Below are 25,446 nucleotides of genomic sequence, written 5' to 3' on the forward strand. Positions count from 1 at the left end.
TCCGGCTCCTAGGCAGGAGGGCCACAGGGCTCCGTGCGTTTTCCCCCGCCAAAAGCACTGGCTCTGCACTCCCATTGGCCTGTTCCCAGCCAATGGGAGCTGGAGGGGTGATGCCTGTGGGCGAGAGCAGCGCGTGGAGGCTCCTGGCCCCCCCACCTAGTAGGTGCCAGACCTGCTGGCCGCTTCTGGGGCGCAGCATGGTGCCAGGGCAGGCGGGCGGGCAGGCAGGCAAGAAGCCTGCCTTAGCCTCGCTGAGCCGCTGACCAGGAGTCGCCCGAGGTAAGCCCGAGCCCGAACGCCCTGCCCCAGCCCTGAGTCCTCCCCCCCTCCCAAACATGGAGCCCCCACCTGCATCCCAAACCCCTCATCCCCGGCCCCAACCCAGAGCCTGTACCCCCTCCTGCACCCAGCCCCCTGCCTCAATTTGGAGCCCCCTCCTACACCCCAAACCGCTCATCCCTAGCCCCACCTCAGAGCTCGCATCCCCCGCCCAGAGCCCTCACCCCCGTACCTCAACCCCCTGCCCCAGCCCAGAGCCCCTGCTCACACTCAGAACCCCTCATCCCCAGCCCCACCTCAGAGCCCACACCCCCAGCCCAGAGCCCTCACCTCCCCTGAGCCCTTCATCCCTGCCCCCACCCCAGAGCCCTCACACCCTCCTGCACCCCAACCCCCTGCCTCAACCTGCAGCCCCATCCCACATTCCAAATCCCTCGGTTCCAGCCTGGAGCCCCCTCCTGCACCCCAAACCCCTCGTCCCCAGCCCCACCCCAGAGCCCGCACTCCCAGCCGGAGCCCTCACCCCCTCCTGTATCCCAACCCCCTGCCCCAGCCCAGTGAAACTTAGTGTGGAGGAGAGCAAGCCACCAAGGGAGGGGGAATGTATTGGGCGGGGGTATGGTGTTTGGTTTTGTGCGATTAGAAAGTTGGCAACCCTATTTCCCTGAGTTTGGCAATGATGTCATACTACCTAGTAGTGCTTTAGTCTAGGGTGCCGATCCTGTAATGACTTACGTGCATGTTTAACTTTATGTACTATGAATATTCCTAATGGTTTAAATTTCAGTTTTAAAACTCACTTTTTGCTTTTGGTACTTTGAAGCGTGCCGAGGAAAGTTTGAAATTAGATAGAGATTACTTAAAACAATTTTTGGTGGCATGGCTACTAGCTGTCAATCCTGCTGACACACATTTGTTTAATTTTTACACGTGTACTTCCTTTGAAGTCAGTGGGACTGTTCACAGGCAAAGTTAAGAATATGTACAAATATTTGCAAGATCAGGGTGTATGAACATAATTTAAATTACACAACTGTATTACACAGTTTAATTAAATTAAAATAATATTTAAGGTATCATGTACATACTGCATTTTTAAGTCAGAAAGCTACAGAAGGAATTAAGTTATTTATTAAACCTCCAAATTCACTTGTAATTTTACCTCCTGAGACCAATTGTATCTACTCTTTATCTTCTGTGTCTTTAAAAATTGTTGTTTCACTTCTGGTTTAGTTCTGTATCCAAAATCTTTTTTATCCCCAAATATATTTGGGTATTTCATGTCTGCTTTATGAAATTATTATTTAATGACTAATGTTTTCAAGCTGATCAGTTTGCAGTAATGACCTTTGAGCGATGGAGTCTTTCTCTTGGAGATGATCCTCTTTTTAAAGCCCCAGATTTGTTGCAACTAAAAATTACATGAGCATACTTAATTTAAAAAAACTAATTATTTTATTTTTCTAGCAAATTCAAAGTGCCATTGCAGGCACACTGAGTCCCCAAGGGATTATGGTGCCTGCATCAGCATTGCAGCAGGGAAATGTAACTATGGCAACAGTAGCAGGTATGACACAGAAAAGAAAAACTGGCATATTGCTTTTTATTTTGCTTTCTTTCACAGTTGTTAAGAAATGTACAAATATAGGAATATTTTATTATTAATAACTCCTATAATAGTAACTTTCCAAATATCATACAACCGAGTGTCCCAGTAGTTCTTTTGAATACTGGTTTCATATGTTGTGTGTAAATTAAGAATAGTATATACCAGGGTTCTCAATCTTTTTCTTTGAGCCCCCCCAACATGCTATAAAAACTCCATGGCCTGCCTGTGCCAGAACTACTGGTTTTCTGCATATGAACTCCAGGGCTGGCGTTAGAGGGGTAGCGAGCAGGGCACTTGCCTGGGGCCCCATGCCACAGGGGGCCCCAAGAAGTTAAGTTGCTCAGGCTTTGGCTTCAGCCCTGGATGGCAGGACCCCAGGCTTCAGCCGCATGCGGTGGGGCTTTAACTTTGTGCCCCATGCCCCAGCGAGTCTATTGCTGGCCCTGCTTGGGGACCCCCTGAAGCCTGCTCATGGCCCTCCAGGGGGCCCCAGACCCCTGGTTGAGAACCACTGGTATATACTTATGTATATACAACCAAAAAAAGGACATTGCACAGAAATATATCTAAAGGATTTTGTGGGAAGTGGGGGTGAAGGGTGTGATATATTTCTATGCAATGTCCTTTTATAAATGGAAAAATTATTTGATCTATTGTTGAAAAGAACATATGTTTTCTACTGTTTTTCAAAATATTATTAGGCAAAAAATATGTATTATTGAAATGCTGTGCTTTAAAGTCTTTCATCGCATTATGTAGGGTAACAGGAACTGGAAGTCAGTGAAATCCTGACAACATCAAACTGCACCATTGTGTTGGGCTGGCAGTCAAGATGAAATACACTTGAAATGTCTTGTCACTAAGGTCACTATGAGCATCTGATCTGGCATATCTAAAATGGACGGAAATTGAGTCAAACTTGTTATGGTTTTCTATGAATGAAACTTTAATATCCAAGAGTGCATCTTAATGTGTTAGAGAAGTTGTAATAAAATATAGTTAATATCAGTTATCAAAAAATGCATTTCTGTTTGTCAGCAATAATGTTACTAAATAATTAAATAGAATGTTATTTGTCCCTCTTTAAATTAGACATGGTACAAGAATGATGTTTGTCAGTAAAATAACTCCCATCAAGATATTCACTTAATAGTGATCTTAGTGTTGAAATGCATGTTTTTCAAAAATTCACTTTCATCTACTTTATAATCATAATTTTGTGTTTGTTTTTAAAGGGGGTACAGTGTATCAGCCAGTCACTGTGGTCACTCCACAAGGTCAAGTAGTGACACAAGCACTGTCACCTGGGACAATTAGGATCCAGAATTCACAGGTTTGTTTCATGGTCTTCATGGAATAGTTTCTTGGAGTAAAAAACCTATTTTTTTAAAGTAATAGTAATGTATTCAGTATGATAAAGTGACAGACTGAGCATTACACAAATAAACATTAATTAATATAGAATTAATTACTTTAATCCAGAAAAAAATGTTAAGCATTGCTGCAAAGATCCCCACATTTGTAATATGGCATAGGATCTCAAAGATTTGCAAAAATCTCCCTTGACAGGACAGAGCATCATGACATCAACTATCAATTCCTTTCTTCTTGGTGATAGCAGAGAAGTATTTGTATAGAAGAAAAATAGTTTACTGAGTAAACATTAAGCATTTTTAAACTCTTTCTAACTGAACTAGTATTATGGCAGGATGGATGTACACAAGTATGTTATGATGCCATACTGCTGGTGTCAGAAGTGTCACTACACAAGAAGGCTGCCAGCACCAGTAATTTAAAACTTTATTTTTATATATTTCAGAGTTTACACTTGTTAAGAGGTGTTTCTCACTACACAAACTTTCAGAGTACTGTGTTGAACTAAACGGATGACAGCCAAATAGTGTGCATTACATCACACTCAAGAAAGAGAAAGATCAGCCTTCTTTTGCTGAGAAGCCCTTTACAGTTTAGAATAGGACAGTCCAATCAAATCTGCATTATAGGAAAGGAAAATATATGATAGCAGATTGACAGTCTCAAATCAGAACATCAAGATAGTGGTCCATGTATCAAAGTGGTAAATCAGATTATCCAGGAATAAGAAGATCCTAGAGTGGATTAATTTTGTTAAACATTTGAACAGGAAGATTCATCTGCACAATATAAAGTCCATTAACAATTACTGATTTTCTTTCATGAAAGAGTATTTTTAAAATCACTTTTTCTTTGTAACAGCACGTACCTGGCCAAATACTGCCCTAAGAGACATATACCTTTGAGTTAATAGGAATTGCATCCATGCCCCTGACTTGTAAAATTCTCACATAAACTGGATTGTTGGGAGGGAAAACTATTGCTTCTTTGAATGGGAAAAGTGTGGCATCCAGTGAGACAAAATAACCTCAACTTATGCACAAATATGTCCGTTTCCTTTGACTTCTGTTGGAACTCCAAAGTCCATCTGTGGGTTGACTTTGACCCTGTCTTCCACTGTAACCCTTGGGCATGAAATAGATCTTCCTAAATTCCTATTTCCAGTGTTCCATAACTTTCTGAGGGAGTGGGGAAGAAATTATCTTGTGGGAGTTGAAAAATGCAATGGTGAGCCTCTGCAGAGAAGCCGATTGCTGTGAATTTAAAAAAATTGGCTGTGTGTGTTGTCAATTCTGAATGTGTTTGGGAGCTAGGAGAAATTTTGTTTTCACATGATAATTTACACTTAGCTCAAGAACAGCCTTTTAAAAATAGAGTCACACTCAGAATATACACAATGCTTGGCGATGAACCAGTGTTCTGTCTTGTTTGAGGAAACTTGGTTTAGAAATAATGAAGTTGTAACACAGCTGTTGGAAATGATATATCATATGTGAGCTCTATGCTATTTCCTACTAGGTTTGGATAAACACTGAAGAGCATCTCTCCAAATGTTCATAGATGCAGATTTTTTCAATGTGGGAACATCTAGATACACCAATTGAGAGTGAAAAAAGGAGACAAAAGAGGGAAAGATTGATAACTTATGAAGGTTTCATACATCTATGTTAAAAATCATTAAGGTCTAGCTTTTACTTGCTGTTATGGATCCTACAATAGCCTGAACTCTTCCCCATGTAGGCATTACATTAGGGTCTTCCATTAAATGATCCTACAGTATAGAAACAATACAGTACAACATTTTTTTTCCAGATGTCTTGGGGATTGTGGGGAGACCTGGCCAGCAGGCTTTGAAATCTGTTTCATGTTCTCTATCCCAAGTGCAGACTTTTCAAATCCTGCTGACTTCGGTTTCAGAGGATTCCAGCTGACTGAGAGGACTGTCTCGTTTCAAGTCTGTATGCTGTGCTCCTTTTAATCATGCAGTGGCCTGCCAGGTTTGGGGGACCAAGAACATTTACGGGCGAAGCCAGTCAGCCCTTTCTAAAACAGCTGGTGCTACTTGGTTATGCTCTGTAGCTGAGGGAACATGGAGAATATAATACAGCCTCAGGGGCTATAACCCAGAGTTGGTAAAACAAAACACTAAATATGTGCCTCTGAAGCTGTAGAAAAGGTACAGCATAAATATAAATCAAGTGCATGCAGCATTGGTTCCTGACTGAGTAGAGTTAAAATTTGTGTGGAAACTCTAATTCAGAATCTCCTGATCTTTGTGCATTTAAACTTTAAAACTTAATTTTGCTTTACTGTAGTTTTTAAAAATGTATGTGCACATATAGATAGAGATATATGAGGAAAACCTTATTAATTGGTATTTTAAGCATGTAAATTTAAGTAATAGATTCTCCCTGTACAGTGGCTTTGCATACAGTTATATACTTGTTAAAGGAGCTGCTGAATTTCCACTACAATCAGTTAAACTTTGTCATTTATTTTACTCTGTTCTCATGCTCTTTTGAACTTATTGTTGCAATAATCTAAATTCATCAGGCCAAACTCAACTTGAACGTGTATGCATGCAGTTCCCAAGAAACTGCATACATACTTCAAGGACAGAGTTTAGCTGACTTAAAAGTGGAGCTGGTGATAGCTGTTTATTTTACAAACTTAGTTGTCATACATATATTCTTTGTATCTGTTTATATATATATATATGGCTTTCTTTTCTTGTGTGCACCTCTCACCAGTTCAGCTTTGTAGTTTCCAGAGGCTGGAGGCGGGGGGGAACGTTAAGTAGTGAGAGCTGCTTTTTATACCTGTCATTATTGTCTTCTTAGATGATGATGTGTATTGAGGCACATGCACAGACCTATTGTGCTTTAAGAGTTTTGCTGTATTTTTTTAGGCTGGGGAAGTAAGGGCCGTACAGTTAAATTCACCTCAGTGCAGAAGACCCGCACAAGGTGTCTTACACTACTTAAGCTCCATGTTAAACCCCTAGGGCCTGATTCTTCACAGCCTTGTATCTTGTGTAGTCATACCTGCGTAAAGTGAGTGTAAAACACTACAAAATAAGCATAGCATGTTACACTCTCTGTGCACCACGCATAAATGGCTACACAAATTGCAAGTCAGTAGAGAATCAGATTCTCAATATGGTGTTTACAGGATAAGGATGATCTTATGCCTGGCCCCCTGCACTGGAATGAATTTTACTGTAAGTGAAAATAAATTGGCACTTGGTAGCTATGATGAGGTGAATACAGCCTCCTGGCAACTACAGCAATTCTTGAAAGAGGTTCTAGAAAATGCTAAAACATCAGAAACCTGATAATATGTAACCCAGAGTATGGATCTCTTTAGGATAATACTGCAAGAGAACTTCCACCACTACCGCTGCAGGTAAATAAAGTACCCTTTTTTGACACAGATTATAGAGCTAATTTATTTCATTGCTTTCACATGATAAAAACAATTTTTGTGCAATATCTTTATTCATTAAAGTAACTTTATAACTTTCTACATTTTTCTTAAATTATTTGTGCAGCTTCAGTTACAGTTAAACCAAGATCTAAGTATCTTGCATCAAGATGATGGCTCGTCAAAAAATAAGAGAGGGGTTCTTCCAAAGCACGCTACTAATGTGATGAGATCTTGGCTCTTTCAGCATATAGGGGTAAGAATTAAACATCAGCAGTCATAAGTATTCAGAGAAGACTTTCTGAGGAAGATAAAACTTTTTGGCCTTACTTTGTATGCATTAAGGGCCCAATTTAGTTTCCACTGAAGTCTGTTAGAGTTTTTTCCATTGACTCTAATCTGAGATGGATAAGGCCCTAATTTTGCATATATTTAACATTTGAACTGCAAGATCTTACTAAATTTCCTAGAAGTTGTTGTTGTTTATTTCAGTAGTGCCCAGGATTTGGTGCCAGCTACTCCTCCAATGCATGGCTCACTTTTCATGTATAAATTATATGTGGAGGGGAATTGAATTTTCACCAAACCTTCCAACAACTGCTTTGTGCCATTGGCTCCATGTTATTCTACAGTGTCTTCCCTGTGCACGCATACTTGCGCTGGAAGGGGAAGATAGGTCTCTATTAGTAATAAATACTCCATTAATTTATAGCGCTCTATCTTCTGTTTTAGCTAACTGATGTTACAACTGATGAATTATGCATGAAAATCACACGTGCATTTCTTATGTTACATACAGTTTCCTTGTCCTATTTAATTCGGGTGGAGGGGGGTTGTTATTTAACCACATAAGGCTCATCAGCACTCTCATGTGACATAGCCGTCAGACAGTGTAACTAATCAAATCTTACCACATGCTGTGCTGATGAAGGATCACACTGTCTAACAAGGACTCTGGCAGCTGTGAGAAGCATTTTTTTTTCTGAATTTGACATTGGCAATTAAATGTTGGCATATACACTTTATAAAGATAAAATCAGTTTTTGTTTAGTAAAGTTTTACTTGTTAAGTGTCTGTATCAGTAAAAATTTGTTATAAAAATTATTTGTTAATGAAACAGGTGTTTTTTTTTTTATTCTAGCAATTTTTAATCAATAGTAATGAAGAAAGTTTAATTTTCTTTTAACGAAAGAAAAAAGCAAAAAGTTTACATACATTTTTTTTTTTTTTTTTTTTTGTCCTTAGCATCCATATCCAACCGAAGATGAGAAAAAGCAAATTGCAGCCCAGACAAATCTGACACTACTGCAGGTTAACAATTGGTAAGATCCAAAACTTTGGCTTAATGTCCATAATTGGAGTGTGGGTATGGAGGTACACTCTGTGTATGTGAGTACCTTCCACATGTGTACAATACATAGAAATAAAACTAAGAGTCTAACTTAAACTAAAAAATCATGAACATCTAGAGTTAAAAGAACAGGAGTACTTGTGGCACCTTAGAAACTAACAAATTTATTAGAGCATAAGCTTTCGTGGACTAAAGCTTATGCTCTAATAAATTTGTTAGTCTCTAAGGTGCCACAAGTACTCCTGTTCTTTTTGCGGATACAGACTAACACGGCTGCTACTCTGAAACCTGTCATCTAGAGTTCAATCTACAGTTCTACACTAAACTTGCCTGGAAACAATGGATGGTCTTCCATATAATAGTACTCTGCAAACTTAAAGCACCTAAAGACCTCAAAACACCCTACAGGCACTAAGAATTTTCACTTCATAATACCCCGAGAGATATGGAAGTAGTAGTATGCTTATTTTGCTGATAAAGGAATTGAGGCTAGAGAGCTTTAATGACTCGTCCAACAGACCAGAAGTCTTTGTCATATCTGGCATAGAGCTCTGGTCTCCTCATTCAAAGTCCTGTGCTTTGTCATAAGACAATCCTTCCTTACCTAACTACAGTGAAATTAATTACTGATGGCTTTTCAGGCTTTTGAGTTTATGTTCAGGAGCAGAAAAAAGAGGGAAGGATGGTTCCTGTGCAGCAATTGGAGGGGCCTGAAATAAACAGGAGGACAGCAGGGAGTTACAAGGAATTGGGAAGAAGGTGGAGAATCCATTTGGTAGAGACTGTTGACAAGAGAGTGGATTGACTGGCGCAAGAGCCAGGCGTGGGAAATTTAGTGGGACCATCAAAGGATGTCAGGCAGGAGCTAGGGACAAACCAGAGATAAACAGGAAAGAGCCAGGTGAGCAGGGAACCTGAGCAAATGACCCAAGTAGGAGCCATGTCTGGGGGGACCCTAATTAGAGGAACATCCATTATCTGGGCCATGCTGCAATGATTCACAGCTTATATTGGGTGGGTGGACCTTGGAATGCACCTGGCTAGAAGAAGAACTGTACCAGTTGGCAGTAGAGGAGGGAGGAAGAATAGCCTGACAGCCAGGGAGAAGTAGAGAGCTGCTTCCTTAGTTAAAGATTTGCAATATCAAAGGACTTCAGTGCTCAAGGAGCAGGTGTTGTGGTTCAATGGTTCTCGTGCATCCCTAACATGGAGTGTGAAACCAAGGTGCTAAGAAATCGCCTTTTTTATTTTTAATATTAATTTCTATTTAATTTTTATTTTTTGCATAAAACATTGGTTGAGACTGTCTCTGTGTGTGCATGCATGTGCATGCATTCCCAATTTTTTGGTCATAAGCTGTGGGGTTTTTTTTGTTGGTCATGTTTAGGTTTATCAATGCTAGAAGACGAATTCTTCAGCCAATGCTGGATTCTAGCTGTTCTGAAACTCCAAAAACAAAGAAAAAAACAGCTCAAAACAGACCAGTTCAGAGGTTCTGGCCTGATTCCATTGCATCAGGAGTTGCTCAGCAGCAATCTAATGAACTTACAATGTCAGATGGTAAGGAAAATTGGCTGGAACATGTATAGTAAAATGAATTCCTTATTTAAATGTCTTTATTACATAGAAATAAAGTGTTTTTTGTTATATTTTGGGGCATTGTAGCTAAACCACTGTGTTGGTAGTCTGGAAAAAATTGACAGAAATTTCTCTCTCAAAATTTTAGCTAAATACTTGGATTTTTGGTATATAATATATTTAGAAAAAAGTGTGTTTCAAGAATGTTGTTTAGGTTTCTCAAAGTCAAACGCTTGGAAGTTAGGAAATGTCAGAATTAAAGTTGTCCATGCAACCTTCATTCTTCGCTCTGGTGCATGTGTATTATGATATAGTTTTTAGTTACATGAACATGTATTATTTTTCCCAGAGTGGAAGAGCCAGACTTGTTACATGGGGCCTCCTGACTCTCCACGCTGTTCTCATTCGTGCAGACCACCCTGCCTTACTGCCCAAGGTACTACAGCTCCCATTGAATTCTCTTTTAGTGTTGTGTGCTCAGTGCTGCAAACCAGGCCCCAAGAGTCTCACATTGGGCACTGAGAAATGAGGACTATATCATTAGTAACCACCTGTTGAACTTTTGGTTTAAATGACTTGGCTAGCATCATGTAGGAACTTTGTGGCAGAGGCAGGAATAGACCCAGTTATCCCTCCTGGGTGGCATCCAACTGCCTTAACCACAGGACCAGCCTTTCCCTTCCTGCAGACCCCTGCCTCAGGTCCCTACTCACCTTGCAGCATCTGCATCAAGGGCCTGATCTGACTCCCACTGAAGTCAATAGGAAAGCTGCCAGTAACTGTTGACAGGGTGGGTGAGGTAATATCTTTTATTGGACTCACTAATATCCTGGGAGCAACACGGCTACAACAACACTGCAATTAATTGTTGACATCAATGGGAGCTAAATAAGGCAGCAGTCTCATCCATTTAAGTAACCCTGATTCATTCCCTGAGCACCTTCCAGCCTGTGCACTGAATGAGGTAGGGGTACAGTGGGAAATATTAGTTTGTGATCATGTAATTAAAGACTGTATCATGCATGCACACAGAGGGACCAAATAGTCTTGCAATCTCAATTCTGACATTTCCTAACTTTTGAGTGCTTGACTTTGCAACCTAAATAACATAGTTAGTTGTTATATGTAATTTCCAAGGTATCCTATTAAAAAAAACAAATTCTCTTGTGTAATGTTAAATCTAAATTCTGATTTGATCATTGTTTTCAGTTTACTAATTGTATACATGTTTTCACTTCTCCAGGAGCTGTTGTAACAATTACAGCTCCGGTCAACATGAATGTAGACAGTCTCCAGTCTCTGTCATCTGATGGTGCTACTTTGGCTGTTCAGCAAGTTATGATGGCAGGACAAAGTGAGGATGAATCTGTGGATAGTGGTGAAGACGATGGAGCAGACCTCTCAACAACAAACATCAGTGGGCTTGTTTTGGATAACAGTGATTCTCTGCAGTAGGAAGCAAGAGAATGTGACAAAATATTTAGGAAAATGAATGGACTGACTGACTGTTTTTATAGTTTGCACAGCAAACATTTTACACAAGTTTTATTTCTAATATGTTTTATATGTAGATATAGAAGGGTGCACTTTTTTGTATTTCATAGTAAGCTTAAAGAGTGTCTTTGCAGGTGCAGCAACTTCTTTCAAATGTGTTTTTGAATTTTGAAGAGAGGTTGAGTTTGTTTTTTTTTAATTACAAAAAATTGCATCTAGTAATGTAATGAACCACATAAATACCCCTTTTGTTCTCTCATTAGATTGAAAGTGCTACAATTTCTAAAGAATTATGCAGTTTCAATTAGACCTGTTGTTAAAGACAGCTCTTGGTTGACTTAACAATGTAAATTCAAAGCATGTGGCACTTGATCATTAAGTTAGACACACATTTGAAAGATGCTTCTGCACCTTAAAAACTGCCAGTCTGAGGTGGGCAACAACACACACCCACAAAGAAAATGGAGATGTGTGATTCAGTAGCGAATGTATGACAGTTTAAATAAGTTTAATTTCTCTCATAGTCAGTGAGCTTGTTTATCATTTGCTATAAAAACTCCTATTTTTACCTTGGCGGGATTATTGGATAAAAAAAATATTTTTATAAATTGAGTAGGAATTGGAATGACAACTGTATTGAGCATGAGAAAAAAATTTCCAGAAGGGGAAAATAAATGTTTAGTATTCCTATTTGGAAGGTTCTGAAAATTTGACCAAATTTAATAAACATGCCTAATGCTAGTGTTCCATGGTTCTCTGCTATCCCATAGTGGTATAGTATATTTGATAATAGCATAAGAAGGGCCCACAGTTTGATGGGATTTTGATATTGTCAAACTTTGATTTATATATGTGTAAACTAATGCTCAAATTACATTTAACTCTGTATCTAAACTTGTATCTGAAGATATTTGCTAAATAGGTATTCAGGTAAGTAAGTACAATTATCCACAAAATTTCTAGTAATCAACAGAGAAACTTAATAGTTCATGTTTTTTCAGTCTGATTTTTAAAAATGAAAAATTGACTGGCTAGTTTTTCCACCTCAGTTATATTATTGAATTTGAAATTTGTTTCCACATACAAAAAATATAATTTATGGATTATATAAAGAATCTTTTCAAATACAAACATCACTACCAGAATTTACAACAGGCTTGTAAAAAATCCTTGTGTGTCTTTTAACAAACTCAGAACTAGTGATGAAAATAGATTTATCTGTGATAATGGTTAATTTCAGTTTATCCGCAGATCTTGAGTTGTGTATTGTTATTTCTGAACACCTGTTATTGACCCTTCATGCTGAAAAAGTTGGTCTTTCCCCATTGTTAAGTGCAAAGAACAGTAGACTCAAGAAATCTTGTAGCAGGACAGTGTGAAAAGGAGGGTGCTACCTTCAAATCTTAAGCACTGATTGAGCAAAGCACTTAGTTATGTGCTTAACTATAAGCACCTACTTAAAGCCATTCCTGTTCCACAAAATATCCAAGCATGTGCTTAGATCCCGTTAACTTCAGTGGGGTTAAACCATATACTTGAAATTAAACACATGCTTAGGTGCTTTGTTGAATTGGGGCTTTGAAGTCTGCCTTACTGAGCAATTTATAGGCAGCATGAACAGAGACCTTGACAGGAGATGCTAAAAAATTGTTACATGTACATAGAAGGCAAATTTATTTTTCAGAGGTTACCATTAAAAAAATCCTTGTTTTACTGGCATTGGGCTACATTCACCACTAGCATAAGCAGCTGACTTCGCCACTGTAACACCTAATTATGCCTGTGATGAATTGGGCCTGTTGACTCAACTGCAGTAATGAGGTATGATTATGGTTAGAATTATTGAAGTAAAGTTTTTAAAGTATTTGTTTTAATCTATCTTCTCTGTTTTTGCCTCTAATACCCTTTCCATATGTACTGAGCAATTTAAAGAAAATACTAAGAGTGTATAATGAAAGATTTAATTATGAAAACTGGTATAATGTAATTGATTTAAGGCATACTGACAAGTCCAATTTGACCCAAAAATTAAAAGGGCACAGTCAACTTTAAAAATCAAACTCCTGTATGAAAACATTTGCCTACTATTGTTATAAGCAACACCCAAGATGAATATAACTGACTGAGATTGGAAGCAAAAATACTTTTCTCTATCTTTTCAATTTGTTTACTGTTTGCTTCTGCCAGCACTTTTTCAGTGTTTCCATGGTAGAGCCATTTTTTCCTATTGTACTGTGTATGTTTTTCATACAACAGAAGGTGAGAGGAAAAATATTTTTAGGGCTAGATTCAGCCAGCTTTGTTCATGTTTAGTAGCAGTTGAAGCCACAGAGCTGCAAATACTTACATACATGAGTAGAATAATGTATTGCTCAATACGAGCAAAGCTGGCGGAATTGAGTCCTCAAAAAATAGAAAAATGTGATTTTTTTTTTTTTTTAAAATACATATATATTGGCAGGGGGACTTAGGTGGGTGTAGTACCTGAAACTTTTAACTCAGTTGAAAATAAGTAGATTTCAAGTTGACAATGTCCCTTTTGATTTTATGAAAGCAAGCTTGTACAAATCATTACACCAATTAAAAGTGTTTCCTTGGATTTTTTCCTTCGTTCTAGTGGAAATATATATATTTTTATTCAATAGAATAAGTAAGCGTTCTTGCTGGTGTTTGCAGCGTTTATCCAGTGCATAAGTACCTGGAATGTGAAATTGACTGGAAAGTTACTAATGACAAAAGAAAATGGAGTAATCCATTTTTAATGTTAGTCTCAAGAAAACTGCAAAAAGTAAACAGTATAGTGAAAAGTAAACTATATTTGTAAAATTACTTCAGTTTTAATAATCAAAGGTACTATTTAACAAACTATGGGGCCCAAATTTTTTCAAGGACTGACATCTAATAACTAAAACTGCAACATTTAAAAAGAAATCATGGAAATTGTGCAAAATTAAAACAGATGCACTTGATTGTAATTAAGTGAATTTAAGTTACTAATGATTCAATTTTTGGTACCAAACCTGCTTGGGAGCAATTAATGAATAATTATTCAGTCTATGCAAGATGAAATTACCTCTCCAGCCATAACTGTGTGATTTATAGGTACGCTATTGTAGTATTTTTGGTCTTCTTTTATTTTTGATAATCATTCAGACAAAACATTCACTAAAAATTCAGCTGGGTTTAAAGTTGACTAGGCAAAATATAATTTGGAAAGCATGTTGGAAATATAAGTAACCTTCATTCCCTCTTGAAAATCTAAGATGTTAACACTAGTGAAAAGAAGAACAGGAGTACTTGTGGCACCTTAGAGACTAACAAATTTATTAGAGCATAAGCTTTCGTGGACTACAGCCCACTTCTTCGGATGCATATAACACTAGTGAAACATTTCTATTTCTAAACAATTTCCCCCTCTGCCATAGTAAATAGAATGCATTCAGATAGTAATCATCTCCCCCGAAAAGTAAAGCTAGCCAAGAAAAATCAATGAGAATGCAAGTTTAGGTTTTACTTTGTTCATTTAAATACTACAGTTAAACACGTATTACTTCTGAATTGTTAAATGTATTGCTGAAGAGTACTCCTGGAAACATTTAGGACTTGACTGAACTTTGTTGTTGTTTCATTGTAGATTGAATAGCTAGGTTGGCTTTGCCAAACCCAAATCTGATTTTTCTAGGCTTACTAAACTCTTTCAAGTATTTTATTTTTCACATTATAAAATAATTTTACTTAATCATTCAACATGGAGTAGAATGAAAGATGGCGCAAGTATGCTGTGAAAAGATCATGCTAACCATGTCATTTGGTTACCTGTGCAACATGGTAATATAAGTTTTGTTCTGCTCTGTAGTTCTGTAGGATCTACTGAATAATCACTCTTTTTTTCTTTTCTTTTTTTTGACTGTGTGAGAGAGCACGCCTTTTTACAAACTTACTAACCTTGTAGTCTACTGTCAAAATATTTACCTAATGTTATTAGATGCCCATGTTTTCAGATAGTGACAGAAATGACCCTCAATCTTCCACTGTTTTAGCAACATTTGTTCTATAAAACTGACAATCTTTAAAATGTGAACACTGTACATTTAGCTTTTCTTGGATAGTTGTCTTTTAAGGGATATTGTGAAGCAATTGATCTATCAAAGCAAAGAAAAATTAAAAATCAGAACATGCTTCATGGATGATGGATTTTTACATGAACAGTTTCTGTGAATGGAAAAAGCATGCCTTGTCTTTAAAGTTGAAACATTCACATTGCTTTAATTATATTAGCATTATTTAGTTCAACATCAGTCGTATTTTCAGGAATCTGTAACATAGCTGGAAAATATCATATCAGACTAGTTACCCAAGATTTTTTGTCTGGGACAGTTTTTTGGCCTGTTTTGTTTTGTTTACCCAAATGCAGAAAAAATGATTTACTGGTTCTTAATGTTTTTGGGTGGGAGAGGGGGACTGTGATTTTGCAGTGCAAAAGCTGTTTTGAGGAATGAAAGACTTAGCAGGTAGTTAGTCTATGATATGTGTTCTTTGTTTTTGTTGCTCTGAAATTGTTAATTAAAATGGTATGAACATTGAACTTCCAAAAAGTGGCTTCCAGGCATGTACAGTAACTGCTTTTTCAAAACACTTTCAGAACGATTTTTCTTGTGCAATGCAGTACAAATCCTATGTGCCAACTTGTTTTTTCAAAGGCAGATAGTTCTAGAAATCCATTATAGTCTATCATGCTCTATTAGATCAGAAATCCTCACTTTAAAAAGTAGATATGCTTTTTATGTGATTACAGTTGCATTTTCTCCAAACTCATTACTTGGCTGGATATGTAATTATAAGTTCATAAAAATATTTTCAAGGACAACGAAGATTTTATGATTACTCTGCAACTCTGGTATGTGTTCATGAGAGAGGGAGAGAGATTTTGTTGGTCACACTTCATACTAGGAATACATTTATAAATAGTTAATAAAGGGTTAATGATTATAATAGACGTTATAGACATAAGTAGTATGTTATAGTAGTTGGTCTTTGACACATCAGTATTTTATTATGTCTTTAATGTGACATTGAAACCACAGATTTAAAGCTGTCCTGGCAATAATTAAACTTACAATAACCACCTAGCAGCACAGCATAATTACAAATCAATTAACTCCACCAGCCTTCCCTAATGAAGGCGGGTAACAATGTACCTCAGATGAAGACTACAAATTAAAAAAAAAAAAAATCTTGGAAAAAAGTCTTTCAACCACAGATCATGGACAAAAAGAAGAACAGGAGTACTTGTGGCACCTTAGAGACTAACAAATTTATTAGAGCATAAGCTTTCGTGGACTACAGCCCACTTATCCGAAGAAGTGGGCTGTAGTCCACGAAAGCTTATGCTCTAATAAATTTGTTAGTCTCTAAGGTGCCACAAGTACTCCTGTTCTTCTTTTTGCGGATACAGACTAACACGGCTGTTACTCTGAAACAGATCATGGACATACATCCTCATCCTTCCCCCAAAAAACTTACAAATTGCTTTAATAGAAGGTGATAGAAATGGCTCTAAAGCAATCTATTTCTTTCTTGATACCAAAACAATTGATTAACCACTTATTACGGTATATAATAAGCCTTTATTAACCCTTTTGTAAACAGTTTATAAATGCACCTTTTAATACAAAGTGAGAGTTTTTTTAAAAAAAACCTACACTTAATAAAAGGAAATATATGCACACAAAAAGATGAAAATAACCCTCTAACTTAAACTGACACAAGTCATAAAATCAGAGTTCTGCGAAATGCCTGGTCCATCCCCCACTCAATAGTGCCGAGGATATTGCAGGGACAATGCAAGTGCTCAGTACTGCATTCCTGGCATACTCAAAATCCTACTGAAGTCAGTGGGAGTTTTAAGTGTGCAAGGCATGCAGGATCCGGCCTGTCGGCTGTTAAATTACCTACTGTTGGGAAACTCCTGCAAAATCTAGAGCTGGGACAATAGGCCAGATCCCAACTTTACTTCTTAAAAGATTAATAATGCAAATAAGGCATGATCCAAAGCCTACTGAACTTACTGAAAAATCTCCCATTGCATTAAAAGGACTGTGATTCAGGCCTGTTGTTCCCTTGACTTCAGCTGGGCTATTCACACAAGACACAGGAGATTAGAATAATTTCCAGCTTCCTTTCTCTATATATTGGTTTGGGTTCGTTTCTGGCTGACCCTGAATGTTGCTTAAAGTAGGTTTTGTGTGAGATTAGTATTAAAATAAAAACGTCACAGTGGAGATGAGAGGAGATTTTTGTCTCAATCCAAATGTCTTTCCGCTTTATGGGGTTTTTTGGTGAGGCCTCATCTGGAATACTGTGTCCAGTTTTGGGCCCCACACTACAAGAAGGATGTGGAAAAATTGGAAAGAGTCCAGCGGAGGGCAACAAAAATGATTAGGGGTCTGGAGCACATGACTTATGAGGAGAGGCTGAGGGAACTGGGATTGTTTAGTCTCCAGAAGAGAAGAATGAGGGGGGATTTGATAGCAGCCTTCAACTACCTGAAGGGGGGTTCCAAAGAGGATGGAGCTCGGCTGTTCTCAGTGGTGGCAGATGACAGAACAAGGAGCAATGGTCTCAAGTTGCAGTGGGGGAGGTCCAGGTTGGATATCAGGAAAAAACTATTTCACTAGGAGGGTGGTGAAACACTGGAATGCGTTACCTAGGGAGGTGGTGGAGTCTCCTTCCTTGGAGGTTTTTAAGGCCCGGCTTGACAAAGCCCTGGCTGGGATGATTTAGCTGGGAATTGGTCCTGCTTTGAGCAGGGGGTTGGACTAGATGACCTCTTGAGGTCCCTTCCAACTCTGATATTCTATGATTCTATGAAAAGTGTGCAGATTATACTGATGGTCCCTGGTGAAATTGGGTATTTCTTACCTATAGTACTTAATCTGCAAAAGAAAATGAACAACATTTAATCATAGGGAAAAAATCAACCGGATGCTGCATTTTGTTTTAATGTTTATAAAATTTATATACTTCTAATGTGGAATACAATTCTGTTACAAACCTTCGTTGGTCTTGCAGTCCTTAACCTCTATTAATTTTTGTGGGGGTAAACGTGTCAATACATCTCTGCTATGTCAACTAATTCAGCCACCGGTCTGGAGCAGGTATGGTGTCTTGGAGATCTTTTACACTTAGATTAATCTGTTGTAAGCATTTTTGACATAAAACTGTGTGCATGTTTTCTTCCAAATATTAAGGAAAAAAGATTTTCAAAGATGACAGGAGGATTTATCTGCATCACTTCTATTGATTTCAGTGGGTGTGTTATAGCTAAATTGCCTAGTCAGCTTTGAAAATCTTAATCAAAAGGACTAGAATGCTATAGTTCTGATCTTCAGATGTGTTCACCTAAATAGAAGTTGTGGATGCAGAGCACATCTCAGGGTCATGTCCTTTCATCAGAGAATATAATATCTGGAAGATTGACAGCAGTCACAGCTATAAGCATATTCATGTAAAGGTTTAACAGGTGTTCAGGTGGGAAAATATGGCCCAGAGATGCCAGACCTTTGGAGAGAGAAGCTAATCTAGATAAGCTGCCTGGAAACCTTGCTTTTTTTGAGATGTGTTGTGCACATACACATTCCATGACCCTCCCACCTTCCCCACTACTTCAGACATTACATACAGCAGTGGAAAGGGACAGAGGGAGGTGGCAGACACACCTCTTTTAGGTTCTTGCCTGAGAGCACCAGGAGAGCAGGAGCACATGCACCACCTTGTGGTACTGCTGGCAAAAGTCTCTGACTCGAGTGTATTGGGAACACATACACCTGCAGCGGAATGTATATGTGCACAACACATTTCAAAGAACAACATTTACTGTATGTAAGTAACTGTTTTTGCAGGTAGCTTTGACTTTGTCCATTGACATGCTGAAAGAACACACGATAGGTTTCCATTCCTTAGTAGTTCACTTTAATGTTTCATAGTTTTATGTAACAGGAATTTAGGGGGTTCATGTTAAAAGGAGCGTGACAAGTAGTATAGGTTCAAAACTTGACATACCTTAATATTGTTTTAATTTGGTGAAGAAAACCCCATCAATTCTATATATGGCTACAGAAAATAATAACTGAGAATGCTTTGCAGAATTATCACATGGAGCTCAGGCTACTTTTAGAAGTAGAAAAAATGTTTGTGTTTTCATTGACTATTTTCCAACATTTTCACTATATTTTCAGGGCAGAAGGGTGTGTGTGTGCACACAACATTTTCAGGACAGAGGGGTGTCTGTGTGCAGTTTTGCAGATGTGCAAACTAATGATCACATGTAAATCCTGACTTGCATACAGACATACTTGTATATGCTGCAAAATGATATGCAAATTGAGTACCTACAGAAGTGTTTGCACAGCTTTGTGCAATCACGGTTGAAAATCTGAGGCTCAAAGTAAATTTATACACAAATACAAGCAATACTGTGTTCTAAATACAGACAACAATAAACGAAACAGGACAGCACCACTAGAACTAAAATACACTCCTTCCCGCATGAAGTTGTGAATCAGACATACTTGGGATATATGTCTTCTATTTTTTTTCCCCCTCTCTTTTAATTAAGTGAATATATTCTGGCAACAATTTAAATGAAGCTTTATCACAAAGTCTATTTTTTTATACAGAGTTTTTTTCCCTTTAATATGTTAATTTAGTTGATCTAAGAAGGAGTAACATGAACTAATTCATTCTAATATAGTGAAATATATACACAGATCAAAAGAGTGGCTGTTTCTTGTGCTCATACAAATATTGGTATTTGTACAAAACAAGATTATTGTTTAATTGCTATTCGTCAGGTCTGCGCGGGAGTACCCTTCTCCAACCCTCAACCAACCCTATCCCTGGTAACAGATGCATTGGATCTGGGATGGGGGGCGCATCTGGGGAATCTCAGGACCCAGGCCTCTGGTCCCCAGAGGACCTCTCTTTGCACATCAACGTCAGGGAGCTGCGGGCGGTGCGCCTTGCCTGCCAGACTTTCAAATCCCACTTGACAGGCAGATGTGTAGCAGTCCTCATGGACAATACCTTGGCGATGTTCTATATCAACAAACGGGGGTGCACGCTCCTCTCCCCTGTGCCGGGAAGCCCTCGCGTTATGGGATTTTTGCGTGCAGAATTCAATCCACCTGACGGCATCCTACCTCCCGGGGGGTGCAAAACGGTCTAGCAGAAACCCTCAGCCGCTCAATCAATGGTCATGAGTGGTCCCTTCACCAGGATGTGGTAAGTTCTATCTTCCGTCTCTACAGCTATCCCCAGATAGACCTGTTCGCCTTGCAGGACAACAGGAAGTGCCAACAGTTCTGCTCCCTCATGGGGTGCAGCCCAGGATCACTTACGGATGCCTTCCTCCTCTTGTGGGAAGGGGGCCTCCTCTATGCCTTCCCTCCGGTTCCGATGGTCCACAGGGTACTCCTCCACATTCGCAGAGATCGTGCTCGAGTCATACTGATAGCGCCGGTGTGGCTGCGCCAGCACTGGTTCACATAGTTACTGCAGATGTCTGTACAGGTGCCCTTCGCGTTGCCCCTGTTCCCAGACCTGATCACACAGGATCAAGGCCGCCTCCAGCACCCGAACCTGGAGTCGTTCCACCTCACAGCTTGGCTGCTCCATGGCTGAACCCGGTGGAAATGCAGTGCTCACAACAGGTTAGGCGAGTCCTCCTTGGTAGCAGGAAGCCCTCCACCAGGGCCACATATATGGCCAAGTTGAAACATATCTCCATCTGGGAGGAACAGCAGGGTCAAGCTCCGTTGCTCGCCCCGATTCCTCTCATACTAGACTACCTACTTCATCTGAAACAGCAGGGACTTTCCCTGTCCTCGGTCCGGGTCCACTCGGTTGCCATCTCTGCGTTCCACCCAGGAGCCGATGGACTATCAGTCTTCGCTAACCCACTGGTCAGCCGCTTCCTCAAGGGCCTGGATAGACTCTTCCCGCATATGCAACAACCTGTCCCGGCCTGGGACCTTAATTTGGTCCTTTCTGCCCTCACGGGGCCCACTTTCGAGCGTCTTGCTACATGCTCACTATTGTATCTCTCCTATAAAGTCGTATTCCTTATGGCTATTACCTCGGCCAGGAGGGTTTCGGAGCTCAGAGCCCTGACGTCTGAGCCTCCATACACCGTTTTTCACAAGAACAAGGTCCAACTCAGGCCATACCTGGCGTTCCTCCCTAAATGGTCTCTCAATTCCACATGGGTCAGGACCTTTTTCTCCCTGTGTTTTATCCCAAACCACATTCCTCCAGCAGGGAGCATAGGCTGCCTTCCCTGGACGTTCGCAGGCCCTAGCATCTTGTATCGAAAGAACCGGGCCATTCAGGAAATCAGTCCAACTTTTCATTGCTGTGGCCAACAGGATGAAAGGGCTACCTGTCTTGTCACAGCATATCTTCTCCTGGATCACGGCCTGCATCCGTGAATGCTACAATCAGGCTAAGGTGCCTGCTCCGCCAATCACAGCCTACTCCACAAGGGCCCAGGCCTCTTCCGCGGCATTCCTGGCTCAAGTCCCGACACCGGAAATATGCAGAACTCCCACATGGTCTTCAATCCATACTTTCACGTCGCATTACGCCATCACGCATCAGGCTAGAGACAATGCAGCCTTCGGCCGCGCAGTGCTCCAATCTGCGGTGAACTCCGATCCCACCGCCTAAATTCAGGCTTGTGAGTCACCTGCTTGGAATGGACATTAACAACCACTCGAAGAAGAAAAAACGGTTATTCACCTTCTCGTAACTGTTGTTCTTCGAGATGTGTTGTTCATGTCCATTCCAAATCTTCCGGCTGCTGTGCATGCGGCGCACACACACCTGCTTGGAATGGATATGAACAACACATCTCGAAGAACAACAGTTATGAGAAGGTGAGTAACCATTTTATATATTCTGCATTTTGCAGGCTTGGACCTAACATTATTGCCCAATAATCTCAGTGTGGGGGGGGGGAAAGAGAGAGGTTTCCTAAAGCATTCGAGCTTGTCTACGGTTCAAAACTGTGTTGCATTCATAGGCGCCAACTCCATGGAAAAAATCCCCCCCCCCCAGCACCTCCTGCCTGCCGGCGGGCCCCACCAATCAGGGCCCCACCAATCAGTGCCTCCCCTTCCCTCTCCCTCCCCGCACCTCCCTCCCGCCGCAATCAGCTGTTTCGCAGTGTGCGGGAGGCTCTGGGGGGGAGGAGGGTAGATGCAGCGCATTCAGGAGAGGAAGCAGAACTGGGCAGGAAGAGGTGGGACAGAGTGGGGCCTTGGGGAAGGGGTGGAGTGGAGGCAGGCCCTGGGGTACTTTGGAAAGTCGACACCTGTGGTTGCATTCAAACATCATTGTGAAGTGTCAAGTTAGCTGACGTAATAGTGTCCACAACAGACCAACCAAAGCCACGCAAATCGTGTCCGCTAGTGATGATGATCAACATTAGCTGAAACCATGATAAGAATGATTTGCCATGATCTGCACTAGCCACTCAGGCATGGTCAGCAGTGTGCCAGCCAACTCTTCGCAATTGAGTTTGAATACTACAATTTATAACTGGAGTACTTGTGGCACCTTAGAGACTAACAAATTTATTTGAGCATAAGCAATATTACAACAAAAAAAACCTTCAAAAACAGACTCCAACAAGAGACTGATGAATTGGAATTAATTTGCAAATTGGACACCATTAAATTAGGCTTGAATAAAGACTGGGAGTGGATGGGTCATTACACAAAGTGAAACTATTTCCCCATGTTTATTCCCCCCCCCCCCCCCCCACTGTTCATCACACCTTCTTGTCAACCGCTGGAAATGGGCCACTTTGATTACCACTACAAAATGTGGTGTTTTTTTTTTTTTTTTCCTCTCCTGCTGGTAATAGCTCACCTTAACTGATCACTCTCTTTATAGTGTGTATGGTAACACCCACTGTTTCATGTTCTCTGTGTGTGTGTGTGTGTGTGTATAATATAATAATATACCTACTGCGTTTTCCACTGCATGCATCCGAAGAAGTGGGTTTTAGCTCACGAAAGCTTATGCTCTAATAAATTTGTTAGTCTCTAAGGTGCCACAAGTACTCCTGTTCTTTTTGCGGACACAGACTAATACGGCTGCTACTCTGAAACAATTTATAATGTAGACCAGTCCCTCCCACTCCCCGCCCCCCCTCCTTTAGATTAATGCACAGCCATATCTGGCAGCTTGCTCTCATTTCTGCCTGGTTAAGTTCTTCCAACCCTTCTGTTCCTTGTTCCCTTTCTTTCCCCGTCTCTGGCCACTGCTGCTTGTGGAATCAAGATTCTCCCAAGCTCTTTAACTGGGTTACCACCTACAGACTGAAATTCAATATTTAATCACTGTGCAGCAAAACAAAATCTTTCGTTCCAGACCCAGTTTAAAATCAATGTCTTGGGTATTAAACAAACATCATGCTGATAGTTTGTGAAGGCCCCACAGTCTCAAAGCCATCAATGCTAAATAAATGGCCTGCTGACGGGAATTACTGTCATGCTGGAAGAGAGAAAGCTCGCATCTAGCTTCCAAAAATAGAACAGCTGGTTAAAGAGAGATTAGACGCAGGCCATCCAATTGAAAAAAATAGAGCAAAATACCTGAGCAATTTACATTTCTCAAGAAAGGGCATAAAATGCCCTCGATTTGCACACGTGACCCGCCCCCCCTCCCCAGCCCCATGGCATTAATGGGCATTCCGTGTACAAAGTTCACAATCTGGCACTAATTCTAATGTTGTTTTTTCCCCACAGGCGTAAGGGATATCTGCAAGAGTGTTTTAAAATGCACACATCAATTGCTGTAATTTAATTTTGCCTCAGTGAATCAGTTTTTGGTTAGGCATTATTATGCCACGTCTACACTAGTCAGTGCAAGATACGTTGGCATACATACAGCTGCCAAAGTTTGTATATAACTTGGCTGCTTGCATCGGTACTGTGCGTACTCACCAGGAGTGCTTGGGTCAATGCAAAATGCAATGCACCATGGGTGGGTATCCCAGTGTGCCACACAGGGCCAGCTTTAGGCCGATTTCCCCCGAATCAGGCCCCGCACCTAAGAGGACCCCGCACCCTAAAGAAGAGCGCCTAACTTAGGTGGCTTTTTAATTTTTACTCACCTGGCAGTGCTCCGGGTCTTCGGCGGCATTTCGGCAGTGGGTCCTTCGGTGCCGCGGAAAACCCGGAGCATCACCGGGTGAGTCATCCCTGCTAGGGCCCCGTTGAAACTATTTGAATCGGGCCCAGCACTTCCTAAAGCTGGCCCTGGTGCCACATGCCACTTTCTGGCACAAAACTTTTTGGGAAATTTTCACCGTGTGTTGTGAGACAGAAATGACTCTCCCAGGGATTTCTCGGAGGTAGGGCTCAAGTTCCCAGCATGCAACTTTCTCCATCCCATAATACCATCCATATCCCATAACTTTCATGCCTTTTTTTTAAAAAATCCCACAAACCCATGTGGCACTCTTGCGTGTCTGCTATCTCTGACAGAAGCATGGAGATCATAGAGCTCTGCATTATTCTCATGGACGTTACAAATACAGGCCCCATGAGTCTCCTGTATTTGCAGACCCACAACAACAGAGGACACGATGATTTTTTTGAGGACAGTTCACTAAGGGACATAGCAAAAAACAATTCAAGGTTGTTGGTGGCATTCAGAGAGCAACTGCAGGCGATGGAAGGCTGCTTCTGGGCCTGAGAAATGAGCACTGACTGGTGCAATTTCATTGTAATGTAGGTTTGGGGCGATGAGCGGTGGCTGCATAACTTCTGGATGTGCAAGGTCACGCTGCTGGATCTGCGTGCTCAGCTTACTTCAGCACCGGGGCACCAAAATGAGAGCTGAACTGACAATGGAGAAGTGAGTAGTGATTGCACTGTGGAAGCTTGCAACAACACCAGACTATCAGTCCATGAGCAATCATGTTAGACTTGCAAAAACCACAATAGGGGCCACTACCATGCAAGTGTGCAGGGCTATGCAGGACTGTGATTCTGGGCAGTGTGCAGGACATAGTGGATGGATTTGCAGCAACGGGGTTCCCAAACTGCAAGGAGCAATAGAGGGCATGCATATGCCTATTTGGCACCAGCGCCCTTGCCACAGAGTACATCAAAAGAAAGGGCTACTTTTCTATGGTTAGGTAAGCATTGGAGTATCACCATGGATGCTTCACCAAGATCAATTTGGGCTTGTCCATGACACTCACACTTTAAAACCACAAGACTGTTCAGAAAGCAATAAACACAAACATTCTTTCCCAACCGGCAGA

At 40.5% G+C, this 25,446-nt stretch overlaps 1 protein-coding gene across 9 annotated transcripts in view; it reads left to right on the top strand.

Moving 5' to 3' along the window:
- The window catches only part of PKNOX1 (PBX/knotted 1 homeobox 1), a 70,845-nt gene extending 55,152 nt beyond the window's left edge, over nt 1–15,693 (top strand). For 6 of the 9 annotated variants that reach the window (XM_054005095.1, XM_054005086.1, XM_054005105.1 and 3 more), the window contains 8 exons: nt 1,747–1,846; nt 3,124–3,221; nt 6,629–6,667; nt 6,813–6,941; nt 7,931–8,007; nt 9,424–9,596; nt 9,964–10,050; nt 10,858–15,693. In XM_054005095.1, coding sequence (XP_053861070.1) covers nt 1,747–1,846; nt 3,124–3,221; nt 6,629–6,667; nt 6,813–6,941; nt 7,931–8,007; nt 9,424–9,596; nt 9,964–10,050; nt 10,858–11,069 — 915 coding nt within the window. In that variant the 3' untranslated portion in view covers nt 11,070–15,693. The remainder of the gene's footprint in view (nt 1–1,746; nt 1,847–3,123; nt 3,222–6,628; nt 6,668–6,812; nt 6,942–7,930; nt 8,008–9,423; nt 9,597–9,963; nt 10,051–10,857) is intronic. The other 3 variants (XM_054005120.1, XM_054005142.1, XM_054005147.1) reach the window with 3 other exon arrangements.
- Nucleotides 15,694–25,446: the final 9,753 nt, after the last annotated feature.

Source organism: Malaclemys terrapin, chromosome 1 (genome assembly GCF_027887155.1).
Source record: "Malaclemys terrapin pileata isolate rMalTer1 chromosome 1, rMalTer1.hap1, whole genome shotgun sequence".
In the NCBI taxonomy this organism is placed as follows: domain Eukaryota; kingdom Metazoa; phylum Chordata; order Testudines; family Emydidae; genus Malaclemys; species Malaclemys terrapin.